This window comes from Lissotriton helveticus, chromosome 5_1 (genome assembly GCF_964261635.1).
Source record: "Lissotriton helveticus chromosome 5_1, aLisHel1.1, whole genome shotgun sequence".
NCBI lineage: Eukaryota > Metazoa > Chordata > Amphibia > Caudata > Salamandridae > Lissotriton > Lissotriton helveticus.
Genome location: NC_136065.1, coordinates 1097102868 through 1097121361, shown reverse-complemented (window position 1 = coordinate 1097121361; position 18494 = coordinate 1097102868). Strand labels below are relative to the sequence as shown.

Here is an 18494-nt window from a genome sequence, read left to right as displayed (position 1 = left end):
CTCCGCTTGGGTTTCCCCGGAGACACTGCCCACATCTCTGACGTTAACCGCCGGGAACCAATACGCTGTAGAGGAGGCGGATAAGGAAGCTCTGCCCGAGTCGGAGAGCGCGAACGCCGGAGGAGGATTGGAAATCGAGGAGCCGAAGACGACCAGCGCTGCGGTTTTGGAGGTCGAGAAGGAGCAAGACTAGGTCCCGGAAGACGGCCAGCCCAACGGAACCGGTACGCCAGGAGGCCACCGTCACCACGGGTCGTCCCGCCGCACTTCTGGAGAAGTGTGGCTGGACAAGGTACGGAGCCGGATACGGGGATTTGTCTTTTCACGGGGTGGGATGGGGTAGGGGGTTGAGGGTGGTCACTGGGCGGCGTATGTGTGTTAGCCTCTCTTACACGCTCCCGAGCACTGTCCTGAGCGTTAATTTTTTTTGTAACAGCTCGTTATTCCTCCTAGCCCCATTGCAACGGTCACAAGGCCCCTTAAGGCGGTAATACGCGGAAGGGCCATCAGCACGACTGTAGGAGCTAGGCACGGGGTTAATAAATCCCTCATAGCAACGGAACGCAAGATGGATCGCCTAGAACAGGAGGCAGCGCGAGACAAGGAGAAGCAGGGGCTACTCCAAAAAGTCCACATACAACATGCGGAACTGTTAGAATCCCTTCGAACCATAGATTACCAGCGATACACACAGAGAACCCACACTGAGGCGGACAAATCAGGGGCGCTGTTGGCTAGATTATTGAAGATTAACGCCGGCCTTGGAGGGTGGTACAGCACATACACAGAATGACATCAACACAGCCTTCTGCCAATACTATGCTACGCTCTATAGCAAGCCTACAGATAGTGTGGGCACACAAATTGACGACTTCTTACACACAATGACATGCCCTCAACCGACTCCAGCTGCCTACAAAGACCTTTCAGGCCCGGTTACTACAGCTGAAATAAAAATGGCAATCAAAGGGCTCCCCCGCAATAAAAACCCTGGCCTGGACGGGTTGCCAGCAGAATTCTATGACACCTTCGGGGATTCCCTCATGCCACACTTGGAACTCCTGTATAACACGGCATTGGAGAAAGGCGAATTGCCACTCACTACGGCACAGGCGTTGACGGTCACACTCCCGAAACCGGGTAGACATGGCCGGCTACCATCCTCTGTCGTTACTGGCAACGGAATATAAAATCCTTAGCAAGATTCTAGCAAATAGGCTCCTACCCCTCCAACATAATGAATATGCTACTTACCAGTATGCATCTGTTCTTGGCATGTAGGGCTGCTAACATTCATATCTATTGCATAGATCGCCGCCTAGTGTTGGGTCCGGATGATTGCACATTGTTGTCCTGGAAGAGTCTTCGAAGTATCACGAGATAGGTGGCTCCTCCCCTGGACTACAGTGCGCATGGGTATCGACTCCATCCCCAGATTGTTTTTAGCCATTGTGGCAGAGATGGAGTGAAATAGTGTAAAGGATGTCCATGCTAATGATGAATGCAAGAGAGTATCTGCAGCCGCTACGGGCACCGGGGAGGAGGGCGGGCGATATGAATGTTAGCAGCCCTACATGCCAAGAACAGATGCATACTGGTAAGTACCATATTCAGTTCGAGGCATGTGGGCTGCTAAATTCATATCTATTGCATAGAATACACAGCAGTCCCTCCATTAAGGGCGGTTGCCCGTGCCAGCTGCAGAAGCTTGAAAAAGTGTCTTGAGAACAGCCTGTCCTACAGCTGCTTGCTGTTTGGAATGCACATCAAGACAGTAATGTTTGGTAAATGTGTGTGGTGTAGTCCATGTGGCTGCTCTACAAATGTCTTCTAAAGGAATGTTCCCCAGGAAAGCCATGGAGGCCCCCAACTTGCGTGTGGAGTGCGCCTTTGGGGGTATTGTTAAAGTACACTTAGCCTTTTGATAACAGATTTGAATGCACTTAACAATCCATCTGGCTATTCCTGCTTTGGAAATGGGGTTGCCTTTGTGCTGCGCTGAGAAGGCAACAAAAAGTTGTTGTGTTTTCCTAAAGTGTTGCGTTCTGTCAATGTAGTACATCAACGCCCTCCTAACGTCCAATGTATGAAGCATTCTTTCCGCTACTGTTTGTGGGTTTTGGAAGAATGCGGGTAGGTCAATAGTTTGGTTGATATGAAACTGTGACACTACTTTAGGAAGGAATTTGGGGTTAGTGCGGAGCACTACCCTGTTTGAATGTATTTGGATGAATGGCTCTTGGATCGTGAGCGCTTGCAGCTCACTAACACGTCTGAGCGATGTAATAGCAATGAGAAAAGCCACTTTCCATGTTAGAAATTGAATTTCGCAGGAGTGCAGTGGCTCGAAAGGTGGACCCATTAGCCTAGTGAGGACCACATTGAGGTTCCACACTGGAGCTGGTGGTGTTCTTGGAGGAATGACTCGCTTCAGTCGCTCTAGGAAGGCTTTAATGGCAGGCACCCTGAAAACAGAGAGATGCTGCCTATTCTGGAGATAAGCCGCTATGGCGGATAAGTGTATCCGAATGGAAGCGTATGCCAGATTGCATTTGTAAAGATGTAACAAATAGCAGATGATGTTAGGAATGGATGCATCTAGCGGGTTGATATTGTGGCCTGTACAGTAAATGACAAACCGCTTCCACTTCGCTGCATAGCAAGCTCTGGTAGTGGGCTTTCTTGCCTCCCGGATGATGTCCATGCATTCAGGAGGCAGGTTGAGGTAGCCAAACTCTAGGACCTCAGGAGCCAGATCGCCAGATTGAGCTGTTGCGGATCTGGATGCTGAATGTCTCCATGGTTCTGCGTCAGGAGCCTGGATGTGAGATGCAGCCTTTGATGCGGTACCACGGAAAGTTCTAGAAACGTGGTGTACCATGGTTGGCGTGCCCATGTTGGAGCAACCAGGATGAGAGTCATCTAGTGTTGCTTTAGCTTTCTTGCCACCAGCGGAATGAGAGGCGCTGGGGGAAAAGCGTACGCAAATTTGCCTGACCAGTTCATCCATATCGCATTCCCTTGCGATTCCGGGTGAGGGAACCTGGCGGCAAAGCTTTGGCATTTTGCGTTTTCCCTTGTGGCAAACAGGTCTATCTCTGGATGACCCCACTGCTGGAAGTACGGGTGGAGAACTGATGGATGTATCTCCCACTCGTGCATTTGATGGCTGTATCTGCTGAGCAGATCCGCCATCTGATTGTCCTTGCCCGGGAGGTGTTCTGCCATGAGGAAAATGTTCCTCTGAATGGCCCACTTCCACATGCTCTGAGCCAGATGAGACAGCTGTGGCGAGTGAGTGCCTCCCTGTTTTTGGATGTAGTACATGGCTGTCATGTTGTCCGTCCGGATCAACACGACTTTGTTGCACAGATGTACTTTGAAGGACTTTAGCGCCATGAAGATTGCCATCAATTCTAGGTAGTTGATGTGCAACTTCTGTTGCTGGGTGGACCACAGTCCCTGCACACTGTAGTGGAGCACATGTGCTCCCTACCCTTGGAGAGATGTGTCCGTCGTTAGGATAATCTGTGGCACTGGCTCTTGGAACGGTCGTCCCTTACAAAGGTTGTGTGGATTCCACCAATGCAGAGAGTTGTATGCCCGACCGGTCACCAACACTAGGTCTGTCAGTTGTCCCTGAGCCTGTGTCCACTGATTTGCCAAGCATTCTTGGAGCGGACGCATGTGCAACCTCGCGTGCGGGACTATAAAAATGCAGGAGGCCATCATGCCTATCAACTGCATGAACACTCTCGCTGGTAGGGAGTGTTGCGGTCTGAACCTCTGGATCAGCGATTGAATTGTGTCGATCCTGACTGGGTTTGGCTGAGCCATAGCAGTCAGGGTGTTTATTGTCGCGCCCAGATACTGCCGCACATGGGCTGGTTGAAGGTGCGACTTTGGGTAGTTTAGCGAGAACCCCAGACTGTGAAGGAGGTGAATAGTGTGGGACATGTCTGCGGCGCACTGTTGTTCCGACTTTGCTTGAACAAGCCAGTCGTCTAGGTACGGGTAGACATGTATGTTCTGCCGTCTGAGGTGCGCCGCCACACACTTTGTAAACACTCTGGGGGCAGTAGTCACCCCGAAGGGTAGGACTTTGAACTGATAGTGCCTGTTTTGAATGGTGAACCTGAGGTATTTTCTGTGGGATGGGTGGAGTGGGATGTGGAAATAAGCATCCTTGAGGTCCAAGGTTGCTAGGAAGTCCCCTTGGTTTAGCAGTGGAAGAATTTGCTGCAGTGTCAACATGTGAAAGTGTTCTGACAGTATATACATGTTGAGAGGGCGTAGATCCAGAATGGGTCTGAGGGATCCGTCCTTTTTTGGGATGAGGAAGTACAGGGAATAGACTCCCGTTCCTTCCTCCTCCACCGGTACGAGCTCGATTGCGCCTTTTTGCAGCATCACCACAACTTCCTGCTGCAATAAGTGCAAGTGCTCTGCCGACATAGGACGGTGTCTTGGGGGAATGTTGGGAGGAGTGGATGTTAACTCCAAACAATAACCGTACTGGATAAGTTTTCTCACCCACCTGTCCATGGTGATGGACGTCCAGACTGGCAGGAACTGCTGTAGTCTCCCCCCGACAGATGGTCGGGGGGCAGTGACAGAGAGTCACTGTTTGTTGGCGGCAGAGGAACGGGAGTTGTTGTTCCCTCTGCCCCTGCCTTTGGCACTGTTACCTCTGTAACCCCCTCTACCCTGCTTGGGGTACGAGATTGTGCACCACTTTTTGCGAATTGTGTTTGTTGACCCAACTGTCCTCTGGTAACACCACGTTCTCCGAGCGACGAAAAGTGCTTCCCCTGAATTGTTGAGACTGAAGCGCCCCCATAGACTTAGCAGTCTCATTGTCCTTTTTAATCTTTTCCAGGGTGGTGTCAACATCTGGACCAAACAGTCTGTCTGGATTGACGGGCTGGTTGAGTATTGTAGTTTGAATATCGGGTTTAAATCCAGATATGCGAAGCCAAGCTTGTCGCCTTAACATGACGCTAGTGTTAATTCCCCTAGCCGCTGTATCAGCCACATCAAGTGCACACTTTATTGCTGCGTTTGAGATGAGCTTTCCCTCTTGTATGAGCATTTCAGCCCCTTCCTTAAACTGATCAGGTAGGTGTTGAAGGAGCTGTTCTAGGGTGTCGTAATGCGCCCTATCGTATCGTGCCAATAGTGCCTGTGTGTTTGCTATACGCCAGATATTGGCAGCTTGCGCAGCCACCCTTTTGCCGGATGCCTCAAGCACTTTCGACTCCTTGTCTGGGGGAGGAGCTTCACCCGTTGTTTGGGAGTTCGCCCTCTTGCGGGCATTGGCGACCACCAACGAATCCAGAGGCAACTGTCCCCGAATATATGCAGGGTCTCCAGGTGCTGGCCTGTATTTCTTTTCGATACGTGGGTTTACCACTCTCGCCCTGGTAGGTTCCTTAAAGATTTCTGGTGCATGTTTAAGGACACCTTTGAGCATAGGAAGTATTTTAACTGTTCTGTCTGAGACAGAGAAAGTGTCAAACAAAAAATCCTCCTCTACCCGGTCAGCATGCATGTCCACATCATGATTTGCCGCTGCCCGCTCTATCAAAGCATTAAACGCCGCTGAATCCTCTGTTGGTGATGTACGTGACCCAAACCCCTGTGGATCATGTACCACCTGATGTCCACCTTGGTCCCCAGTATCGCCATAAGAGTCCAGTTGAACATCAGGGTCATTGTCAACTGGGAAATTGTACTGGTCATCTTGGTCATCATCCTCTCCCCCTGATTGGTCGGGGGAAGGTGATGGACTCCTTCTTGGTGGTGGCAGAACAGGTTCAACAAAGGCAGGAATGTCCTGTGCCGGCCTTTTCTTTTTCAGTGGAATGACATAGGATTCCAGTGGTTGGGAAGTGATTTTCCTTTTGTAGAGGGTCAATTTCCCCGTTTGGGCATCGATGTAATGCTCTGATTGGCCTTCAGAGGCGTGATGTCGATCCAAGCTTTCGTGCGTGGAAGTGTCCGACGTCTCAGCGATTTTCGGCACCGATCTGGGTGCAAATGCCTTCGGTGCCACCTTAGGTGGAAGCGAGTAGAGAAGCTTGCCCGAGGTCTTCGGAGGTGCGTCCACCGATTTCGGAGCCGACGGCGTGGGAGCCGTTGACGACAAAGTCTTTTCCCGAATACGTTTGAGGGAGTCGGTGACCTGCTTAGTGAAGGAAGCAGAGGGTTTAGAAACTGACGGCCGATGTTCGGTAGCGTCGGAGTCCCTCGGAGTCGACGAGTTCTCTGTCGACGAATCTTCGTTACTAACGGGTCGAGGCGTAGCTGCAGCCTTTGGCGCCGACGCCGTTGCTGCCGATCCGGCATCTTTGTGCCGATGCGTAGTGCCCCCTGTCTTCGGGTCATGGCTTTTAGTTGACTTTGACTCGACTGTGCGCTTACTGGTAGGCGCCGCAGTGGCGGTCGAAGGTGTGTCAACAGTCTTCGAGGTCCGCGCCGGAGCAACTGTGCTAGACACTTGATGGACGTCCTTCTTAGAGGATGTTTCCTTGGGCACCTTTTGCGGCGCTGTCGGCTCGCCAGGCTTTTTCGACTTCTGTGGGCCGGAGGTCGACGGAGTCGATGAAGGAGCAGGCTTCGCTATTTTTTGTTGGACGTCGGCCATTTTAGGTTTTGTCGAATCCGATGGTTTCGATTTTGATGGGACGTCGGCCATCTTTTGCGCCGTCGAATCCGAAGGTTTCGGTTTCGGTTTCGATACGTGTAATGGCGGCTCCGCGTGATTGTCCGTGGCCGGGCCAGAAGGCGGGGCCGGGGATAGCGGTGCTGGGTCGTGGGTAAGGCCGAGTGGCGATCCCGTGACCTGAGCCTGAGTCATGTATCTTTCGGGGCATAGCTCTTCCTCCGAGCTATCTTCCGCGGCCCCATAAACTTCGTCGTCGTCCCCTACCTCCTCGACGTATTCAAGGTCCAGGGCCTGTCCTTCGACTTGGTCTTCGGGCTCCGCCTCGACCTCCGTCGTCGGTGGAGAAATCTGAAGATGATGGCTACCGCCTTCTTCTGCGGGGTCGTCGAATATGTCGTCGGGTGCCGGGGCCGCTCGCTGGGCCTCGAGGCGCGCCGCGCGCCGATGCTTGAGCGTTTTCTTTGACCTGAATTTTGAACAGGCCATGCAGTTTTCCTCGTTGTGGTCCGGCGAGAGGCATTTATTACAGACTGGATGCACGTCGATATGTGGATATTTGGATCCACAGACGGGGCAGAACTTGAACGGGCTCCGCTCCATGTTAAGTTCGTCGGGGTCTTGCTGCGACGAGAGGGCCTCGATGTCCGAAGAGTTACTCGACTCCGCAGAATTCCGGCTCAGAGAGTCGGAGGATGCTCGAAACCGTACGCAAACAATACCGACACAGGTAACGAAGGCCTTTTGGCCTTAAGAACAAAGTTTTTCGGTTCCGACACGGAGACGTCGAAACCACATCCGAACCCAATGGCGGAAAAAAACAATCTGGGGGATGGAGTCGATGCCCATGCGCACTGTAGTCCAGGGGAGGAGCCACCTATCTCGTGATACTTCGAAGACTCTTCCAGGACAACAATGTGCAATCATCCGGACCCAACACTAGGCGGCGAACTATGCAATAGATATGAATTTAGCAGCCCACATGCCTCGAACATTAATACACATAGATCAAACAGGTTTTTTGCCAGCCCGTAGCACGTCCTTGAACATCAGGAGATTGCATTACCTAGTGTCGGCTGCCCCACTGTACTACACTCACGTTGGCTGCGTGTCACTGGACTTCCGCCAAGCGTTTGACACGCTCAACTGGGAATACTTCTTTAAAGGCACTGGGCAAATTTGGGTTACCAGAGGATTATATTAACTCGTTCCGCCTGTTATACCAAGCCCTTACGGCTCATGTCCGTACTGGGGGCCATATCTCAGCTACATATCCAATATTCCGAGGGACGAGACAGGGGTTTCCACTATCGCCACTCCTGTTTATATTGGCACTGGAACCCTTGGCTATTAAATTGCGAGGGAACGCACAAGAGATGGGTATTCCTGTCGGGCCCACCATGCACAATTTTTCGGCATAAGCGGATGACATTATCCTCTATGTCAAAAACCTTAGGTCGATTTAACACCTCTGGCGGAGATATTTACTGTCTTTGAAAGTATTTCGGGACTTACCAATAATCCGACGAAGTCTCACGCCTTTTTCTTTTGAGAACAGGCACTACCGACGACTGTTCCATTTGGGCAAATGGCGATAAAAGTCACACCACATACACTTAAATACTTGGGCATACATGTATACCGGACTCCCACTGATCAGTTGGACGGCAACCTACACAGGGCAATTAGAGCCCTTCGCTCCAGTATTGCCTTTTGGATTACGTTGCCGCTGTCGTTCATAGGTAGGGTAGCTATTACAAAAATGATAGTCCTTCTAAGACTTATTTACTACTTTACGAATTTACCAGTACTGCTTCCACATCGTACTTTTAAACACCACGTTGGTTGATCTCATCTGGGGGACTGGCAGGCGGAGGATTAGTCTTAAGAAGCTCCAACTTGGTACGGACAAAGGGGAGCTCGGGGTCCCAGACCTTAAGGCCTACTATTACGCCTGTCAATTGCAGTGGCTATCCTTTTGGACGGCCGGACGTAAACTACAAGAAATAGGGTATACCGAGCGCGATATAGCAACAGGAGCCTTGCACACACTATTTCTGCCCCGCTGCAAACTCCCACAAGTACTTTCCACATTGTTGCGTACGGCGCTGCAGGGCTGGAGAGCAGCACTTCATTACACGAATACGCACCCTGCCTATGCAGGTAACATCCCCCTGGTGGGTATACCATTGACGGCTGGGCGTATAACGCGACGCATTATAGCCCCCTGGACCAAAGCAAGAGTTAGCACGGTATCGTACCTGTTCCACGAGGGGCAATTGTTAGATTATGATAACTTTGTCAGGAACACGGGAGTGCCGGATCATCTGTACATCCTACATGCTGCTGTAACGCAATAGGCCCTGCACCGACAGGAACCAGATACACATGAATTAGTCAAGATGCTATATTACATGGGACAGGGCAGGCATTTAGTGAAATGGTTGTACGTGGGGATCCGTGTGCATGTGGGAATAGCCCTCACCCAGTTACAGGATGCATGGTCGGGAGACATCGGGCGGGCCATAGAAGAGAAGGAGTGGGGCAAAATTATAGAACACCCTCGAAAGCTTACCAGAAACGCCAAATTTTTATTTATCCAAACCATGGTGCTTCATAGGGCCTACCTTACCCCTCATAGATTGGACAAAATGTTTCCGCAAACACAACACCACTGCCCTAGATGCTACGAAGGTGGCGCTGAGCTGGCACATATGTTTTGGTCCTGACCTCACTTAGTGGGATTCTGGGGCTCATTTCTGCGCCATACAGAGGGACATAGACAATATGGAGGAATGTATCCTTGACCTTCATAAGTCCCCTTTGAAACATAAGGTACAATACAGATTTGCAAACCTGTCGCTAATCCTAGCAATACGAGCTATCACTATGCGGTGGAGTTACAAGAAACCACCCCCCATACATATGTGGCATAGCGAAGTGATCAGGTGGGGTAGTGCAGAAAGTGTGGCCCTACGGCGAGAGGAGGCCAGAAGATTAAGTAAAACCCCGATAGCACTGGAGTGGGATACAATGTTAGAATCCTAAATAACACAGGAAGTGGACGTTGTGGAATCTCGTAGCAACTCGCAATAATGCCTGCGGATCCCAAGTACCTGCATTGCACAGGTTACTAATAGCCACGTGATAATATCTCACTGCCTGAGGTTGAATAGTGCAAAGCATCGCTTCTATATTGATGTTGGATAAAAAAGTGAAAATGTCAACTGGGCTTTGTGTGGACAACCACTCTAAAGATGGTATTTATATGTGAATAAAGGACTGAAGGGAGGGGGAGGGGAATTTAGTTGGGAACGTTATGTTTTATTATCGCAGACTGTAACACTAGGAGACGAGAATTACATGCCCGGCTGGGTAGTCGAGGCTGCCCGGACACTGATATGTATGTATCTGGCATTGCTGGAGCGAATTATCCACGGATTGTTCGGGTGGTGGTTAACAATGCTAATAATATCGTTTTACGAGGCACGAAAGAGTTATTGTAAATGTTACAAATACTATGACTACAAAGCGGAGGGTAACATCTCCTGTGTCTAAGGCATGATAGTACTTGTATTGTATTTCATGGAAAAATGCTAATAAAACTGTTAAAAACAAAAATCTTTTAAAGGGCTACGTTCGTGGGTGGCACAATTAGTGCATCATTCGAGCATATACAGTTTCTAAACGCCCTGCAAATTAAAAAACAATCACCATCTGGGCTTAATGGCTTACTAGAGGTAAGACTCAAAAACCCCAAAAGCACATCTAGTGGTTTCCCAAGAATGCCATGACCAATTTTCCAGTTGATTGTGTAAACCAGTAACAGAAACCAATGGTCCAAAACAATACATTCAAAGTATTTCAAGAATGAAAGTGGTCCTCTTCTTAGAAACCGACATCAGGTTCTGCATAGAGCAGACCACTACACTCATAAGGATGGAATAACTTCAGAACAAAATTATAGTCATATTACAAACTGAAGGTAATAAGGTGATCCATTTCTTTTTTATAGTTACAACTTGGAATTTCTTCACTTGCAAGATTTAGTATTTAAAAACGGAACATGTCCCTTGCTGGGATTTCACATTGTACACACTCATTCCAGTAACACTATTCTATCACACATTTATTTAAACGTTCACAAACTTCTTTTTTCAAAACTTACTTTTAATATTTTCTATAAAAGCCACAGTAAGTGTTTTTTTCAGGTGGTCACTGACCTACATCGCCAAATGTCAGTTCACACCGCTTTGCAGAAACCTCAAACTTCTGACAAGTATGTGGATAATCACTAAATGCCATTCTAATAACCTTACATGTTTTTGAATAATTCAATATTTAGGGCAAGCCTGTGTCCGGACATCCACACCTCCACAAGCAATACTGATCAAACTAGTATCCTTTCTATAATAATATTTAAGGCAAACTGGTTGCAGCTTTTGCGGAGATAGGCACCAACCTGTCCTGCAGGTGGAGCAGCTCTGAAGTCTAGGTCTGTCATCAGCTAGCATCCCCTACCTCACTGATGTTAGAACCGAGAGGGCAAGAAGAAAATGTATATGCCCTTTCATGCTAAACTGTTTCTTTTCCCTTTAAAGAAACTTCTTAACTGACTTCTGTCCCATAGAGGGAGTCTTGAATACAGTTTTTTTGTTTGCCATTTCCAGTTACCTTCAATTCCTTTCATCACTTTCATTTTTGCTACATTCCCATTGTTACTATTTTTGAACTATTTTTTTGGGGCAAATACCTGTCTTTTTAACTAAAGCTTGTGTGGACCATTATGAGCTCTATTTCTCAACGGCTCTCTATTTCCTAACGGCTAGGGCGCTCGACCTCGGACCTGGGGATCTGGGTTCGAGTCTCGGTAACGACGCCAAAACCTCCTGTGATTCTGGGCAAATCACTTAATCTCCCCGTGCCTAAAATGAATGTGTGTCCGTCCTCATGTAACGTAACTGGTGCTATGTAAAGCGCTCTGATACCTGATTCGGTTCGGGTCTAGTTCGCGCTATATAAAACTCTGCAAAAAAAAAAATGATACACTTGTTTGGTAGGGATGTTACTTATTGCACCGCACACATGGTCTTCAAATATATCCTTGTTTGGCTGGATTGGCTGTGATAGGTGATCTGGGAATCGTAAGGAATATCTGTTAAATTCTGTGGCCTGGACAGTGGGTCGTTTCTGAATAGGCCTGCCTTGAAATGTGTGACAAATGCTCAACTACCTTAATTATTGTAGTAATTTGTACCTCAATGTAATTATGATGGGAATAGCTGCTTAGGGCTTGCTTAAATTTAAAAAAATGTTTGGACAAGTACCTGTGTGTTCACTACAAGAGCAATCTCACACACAGTGCAAGCTAGCTTCTTGGAAGTCTTCTTTATATTTGACTAAAGAGCATGAATTAAATAAAGCAAATAAGTCCACCTATAAACCATTGGGATATTGAAAAAACATTGGAAACCTTTAGGCTTTTTTTTATATAAAGGGACTTCTTATACAAAAATAACGTTGTGGAGGTTACTGCATCTATTGCTGAAAGGATGTGTGGATTATTTTAAAATGAAAGCCTCAACAAAATAAGTAAAGGGTCAAGGGAATGAATAAAACAAACTACATACAACCAGACAAGTGCAATAAGAGGTCTGTGTGCTTTTAGGCATAAATATATTTGTTAGTAAGGCCTTGAATTGGGGATTTGTATATTATTGTACTATAGCTAAAAAACATTAGTCTCTGGGAAGCAAGGAGGTAGCTGAGAAAAAATTTGCATTTCCTGAGTTGACCAGATTTGACACTTCAGATGAAACTCTGCACCAGCAGTGAATGGCTTTGAATCTGTTAGGGTAATAATAGCAAACACTGCCATCCACACAAGGATGGCAAAAATGAATAGACAACTGCAACACCATATTTCACATACCTTTTCATGTCTTTTAAGAAGCTGGTGCCTTTGCATAAAGTACTGATCTTTAAGTTGTTGTTTGAGCAGCTGGTGTTTCTCCTGCAAATGTCGTTCTTCTAACTCCCAAATTGCAGCTTCTCGGGCTACAGGCAAAACAAGCATACACATTTAAGATTAAGTGAATTATTTGTGGCTGGTAACAAATTCTACTGTGAGAAAAGATCAACACACTTTGGTATTTCTGATGTGCAGGAGGATACCCTGTTTCGGGAGGAAACTGCAGTTTCTGTCAGATTTGGGAGTTACAACATTTGCTGGAGGGCCTGCACCTCCTGGATTCAAGCACGGACATTTCATCAGGAAAAGCTGGTGAAATGTGAAAAGGGGAAAACTGCAGAAATCCATGCACAAACTCCGAGTTGTATAGTTATTCTCAGTCCAAGCAACAAAACGTGTAATATGAAGCAATTCACAAACCAAGCAATTTAAAATCTCCGTAGTATCAGTAATTACCAGATACGCAAATTTGTTCATGATTACTTAAAAACTCTTAAGGAGCACCATTGACTCTTAATAGGTGTTAAGTTACATTCGGCAGTAAAACATTTAGACAAATATTGGTTTCAGCTTCCTTAAATTAAAGCGTAAAAATTGTGAATTGTGCCTATTGGCCTCCACTGTGACTAGTGTTCAAATCCACTGCCTTTTAGGAATGAAGCCAGCTTGTAGGTGAGATAGGGCCTTGTTGGATCTAATCTAATCCCAAAGTCTTACTAGAAGTTGTTTACTATATATTATTGTATGTCATCAATCAGGGACGGGGGTAATAATTACCTGGTTCTTACCATGAGCCCTTTTTCTAAACTGGTATTATTTTGCGCCCTCTCCATGAGTTAGAGATAGGGGCTCCCGCCGCAATTGCATTAGTCAGAATGATAATATAGGGAGCCCAAACCGGAGGTCCACACAGAACATATACGAAGGGATTCCGTCATTCTAAGGAGCTTTCCCCACTTTCTGCTCCTTCAATGCTTCCAAGGATTCTTTGATGGTAAAAGACATTACCTCCTCCATTATGGCCCTACTAGAGGGCCGAGTATCAGGGTTAGTTAGAAGTTTTTTTGAGAGTGGCTCTGCATAGAAGGCCATTGAGTACTCCACCCAGTCCGCCTCGGAGATGTGACATTCAAGGTAAGCATAATCTTTGTGGCCATTGTGTGTGACCAGATGCCGGAAAAACCTAGTGTTTCTCTCCTTTGCTGCTTCCAGCAGATTCTCCCAAACCTTAACTTCCCACTGGGACTCGTTGGGTTTAATTGTTTTAATTGCTCTAGCTTTTAAAATATCTGGCCTCATACTACTTTTTAAGGCTTCCATAAGAGCTGTTTTAGCCACTATGCATTTTTTAATCAAACCACTTGTGTGATCTAGGGGCCAAGTTGCGGGGTAGGATTTCTCTAAAAAAAAAGATTTCAGTTTCCCAAAAAATGGTCTGTGCTTGGCCGATATCTGAAGGGGAGTGCTAGCCTGGTCTGTACAATTTGTTAGCGCACTAGAGACAGCACCATAAATCTCTTTCAACTAAGCCTCATTGCTTACAATATCTACCCATTTTACCTTGCGCCGCTTATCACTCAGGGCCAGAGTGTTAGGGGATGTTATTCTCAAACAAGATTTATCCTTCAGGTGATTCCCTTTTAGAGTAGGGGCAAGAGGAAAGTGGTTGCTCTCCAGGCGATCAATTATCTCCATATCTACCGTCTCGTGCAAATTGTAAGGTCAAGTAATACATAATCAATGTTTTTGGAGTAGTCTCCCCTTTAAAGGTTGGATTGGCAGTAAAATCCGACTGGGTACGCCCATTACAAGCTCTTAAGCAACGGGTGGCGGGTAAGTCTAAAATCTGGATGGCAGTTGCACTCATCTTGGGACTCTTTTTGGCTGAATAGGTGGGGGCCCTTCAACATTCATCTTGTAGCCGAAACAAATCTAGCACGGGCTGGTAAGGCTCAAAGCAGCTGTTAAAATCACCTACAATAACCTTATGGATACCTGTCCCGTAGTCTTTAAGTACAGTACTAATAAATGTAATATTAGCTTGAACTAGAGGAGACAAATCGGCACAACACCAGATGTCCGCTCCATAGGTAGCCCCTGCAACGGGCAGTAGTCCTATGGACTTTGAGAGCTGGGGAGACCGCTCCACAAGAAGTGGCCTTGTGTCTCCTTGCCACTGCAGCTGCTCTTTGATGTAATATGTCTTAGCTTTTTTCTATATGAGGGGCCCAGGACAAGTGATTAGCCGATCAGTCAAAAATGTACGCTTGTTCCACTGGCGCTCCCTGCACCAACATTCTACCTCTAAAGGAACAATGGGGATTAAGTGCCATGAATTTGTAGTTTGTACAATTTATCTCTAGGCCCCTAGTCACACAAAAGGAAGAAAACCGATCCAATAGAGATTGGAGCCCCATCGGAGTTCTACAAAGAAGATGCAGGTCATCTGCAAACTTGAGGATAGGAGTACTAATATCTGTAGATTTTGGTGCATCATGTTTGCAGTCTCCCAACCACTCCACTATACCGTTTATATATAGGCTGAATAACAAGGGGGCAAGTACACGTCTTATGTCCCGGTTAATCTGTATCCTGGGAGTAAAATCACCCTCCGTGTTTCACCTGACCTGCACAAATGTCTCCGAGTGCATAACCCTCAGGATTTGTAAGCGGTCTCCAGGTATACTGTAATTCACCAGGACTTCTCCATGGGCTGTCCCAGGGGACCAGGTCAAAAGCGGCCCTCAAATCCATGAAGGCCACATATAATAGGTCCCGCTTCAAGATTATGTATTTCCAACATATTGTCCTGAAGCGGAACACCTGGTTCACAGTACTAACCACTAACCCTGCGCCTAAATCCCGCCTGGCTGTTAGAATATTGTGATCATATTGTGCTCAGGATGAGTTTAGACAGTACCAGTCTAAAAAGATCTTCTGGCTATTATCGATCAGGCTGATCGGTCTGTACTTGGAGATAATAATTATTTTGGCCACCATAAGTGTGGAAGGGTATGCTCAGACATGAGTCCCTTGCTCACTGCACCATCAGGATTCAAGCAAGCCGGGCCGAAGACGGCTGTAATGCCAGAAACCGGTCCCCGGAAGCTTGTTTCCTTTCCAGTAAAGAATTGGCTTGGTAGTTTTGTCTGCCCTGTTCCCATGATGCACTGGGCCAGGGACAGACTAATTTGCATGTAGCCAGGTTCTGAACTGGGATGGTGCAGTGAGCTAAAAAACGGTGATGGATCAAGCCCTGATCCGTTGACTGGGTAGGAGTGTTCTGATTTATTTATTTATTTTATTAACTCAGATACTCTGTCCATCACCACCCCCTTTTTAGGTTTCGACTGCAAAAAGCTGCGCAAGCAGCTTTTGCGCAGGAGAAATCTAATGAGAACTGTAGTGTGGGTTTGGGTCGGCCCTCGTCATTCATTGGCTGGCTCCATAAATGGAGCATAGCCATTGGACGAGGGGCCTGTCCGTCAATGCCAGACCAGATTTGGGGGCGTTCCCGAGATTCTTTGGCTTTTGCCGACGTCACGCGACGTCAGCCGAAAGCCGGGAACGCCCCCGCATCTGGTCCGGCATTGCCGGCACCTGATTTTCGAGTATTTTGTCCGCTGGCAGGCGCCCACCCTGCCAGGGACCTTGCCGCTGTTGTGGTACCCCGAGCGAGTGCCCACCTCGCTTAATATTTAAGGCCGGTGCCCACCCAGCATTGCTCCGTGTATTCACCGCCGCGGCCCCGAGTGAGAGGAGGAAGCAGCGCCCGCCTTCAAGCCCGGGCCGCGCTGGGATTGGCCCAGCCGGTCGAGCCCCCTTCCGCGTCATCGCAGGAGGAGGAGGAGAGAGCCGGAAGGAGGAAGCAGCCTGCATCGACCGTCCCGAGGCTCCCGAGCACAGGAGGAGCCCCGGGGAAAGAGAACGTCCCTCCGCGGCCCCGGAGAGTCCCGAGGAGCGGGATCTCTCCTCCAGCAGCCGCCGGACCCGGTGAGTGCCTGCAAGGGGAGAGGGGCGTCGGGACACATTGTCGGTGTCCGCCCCTCCCCCCGTAGTGCGATCTCGCACCCATTATACTGTAAGCTGCAGAGAGCTCAAACCAGAGACCCGGATGTACGCGTCGCTTCGCTTTTAATGCACCACTTCACTTCTGATGCACCGAGTCGCTTCTCCTGCACCACTGCCTCCCCGAGCACCACTTAATTTCTCATGCTCCCCTTCCGAGCACCCTTTTTTTTGGTTTGACGACGTGAATGCAACCGGGCGTCATCATTACTATGGAAAATCTTTTTGGATATAGAAATGGTAACGGAAAATAAGGCACACCTGGTTTTACAAGCAGGATTTATAACTTTAAGATGGCTTTACGATTAGTTGAGCTACCGGAGGCAATCAGGGATGGGTTTTAACTGTATTTTAAGGCCGACTAATAGCCCGGCTTTTCTAGAAAACTATGGTCCCTTGATGGCCTGTCAACACGTTTGTCATAGTAACAAGTCATTCATGCCTTTTTATCAATAACTTTCAAACGTTTTAATGCCACACCCCAATAGTGAAATAATTTCCTCAGGCACGCAAAACGAATAACATATTTTCTCACTAATATTCTGTAAAAGTTATCAAAACTGCGACATGCTAAATGATTTATAATGAGACTTGAAGGAATAAGAAATATAGCCAAAACTGATCGGATGTAGTTTTTTCCAACACATCCCACTAAAAACATGCAATGTAAAACACAGAAGGCAAGCTAACCATTTCAAGTGAGAACGTGAATTAGGCGTGGATAGGAAAAGGACTGGCAAACATCAATGCTATGCCTCTCTTTTTTCTTACAATAAACCTCATGTGTGATATTGAAAATGTAGTGTAAGCAAAGGAGACAAAATATGTAAGGGACATTAAAACGCCTGAAAGAAATTCTGAAAAGACATTATGCTAATTCTTGCATTTTAGTTTTCTTCTTTGCCATGCCTAGCTGGCATATGGCCCCTTGACACACATGACAATTTCAACCAGCACTGGCTTGTTAGCCAAAAGTACGATACATGCTGACTTTTAATCCATATTTTCAACATTAAAGTCAAAAGATCGCAAAATGCAATGTGATGTCGGCTAATACCAGGGCTGGCAGACGTTTTTGTACAAGACATGGGGAGACTTGGAAGCTCTGAGGATAGTAAATAAAGTTATGTTCTGTTATCCTTTTCAAAAGTACACTCAAATACGTGATTACCATCATGCTATTGGGCGCTCTGTCCACAGAGTGAACATTTGCCAGAAGGAACGGTGAGAAACGTTGTGATTTATTTGAAAGCCCCTCCTTTCCCATCTACTCCCAGGCCCTCCCACATCTACTTCGAACCATAGCGTGGCTTACAAAGACACAACTGAAGGCTCGCAGCCAAATATGTTTTCTTATACTAAAACCATAGCAGTGTTTTTCAACATGTTTGTGTATACTGCTTTTAGCCAAAATCTGCTCCCCCAACATCTCTTTACACCTCCAATGAGAGCAGAGTCCTTTAGTTCAAAGAGCACTGTTTTGTAAAAAAAAATAAAACAAGCATTTACAATGCAACGGTTTCGCCTTTGGAAAAGTTAGAGCTATTGGCAATGTAAATGACAATGCCATTTATTTATCTGTTTTCTTAACCAACACATAAAAACACATTTTGGGATTTACAATGTCAATAGCTCAAACTTTTCCAAAGGCGAAACCGTTGCATTGTAAATGCTCGTTAGGTTTTGCCTGGCGAGGTTGGCGCGCAGGCGAAAACCTGATGAGAACTGTAGTGTGGGTTTGGGTCGGCCCTCGTCATTCATTGGCTGGCTCCATAAATGGAGCCTAGCCAT

The 18494-nt window shown here is 47.3% G+C and overlaps 1 protein-coding gene across 2 annotated transcripts in view; it reads right to left on the bottom strand.

The window, feature by feature from the left end:
- Positions 1 to 18494, bottom strand: part of SLK (STE20 like kinase) — a 357857-nt gene that overhangs the window by 85058 nt on the left and 254305 nt on the right. For both annotated transcript variants that reach the window (XM_078643720.1, XM_078643721.1), the window contains one exon: positions 12597 to 12721. In XM_078643720.1, coding sequence (XP_078499846.1) covers positions 12597 to 12721 — 125 coding nt within the window. The remainder of the gene's footprint in view (positions 1 to 12596; positions 12722 to 18494) is intronic.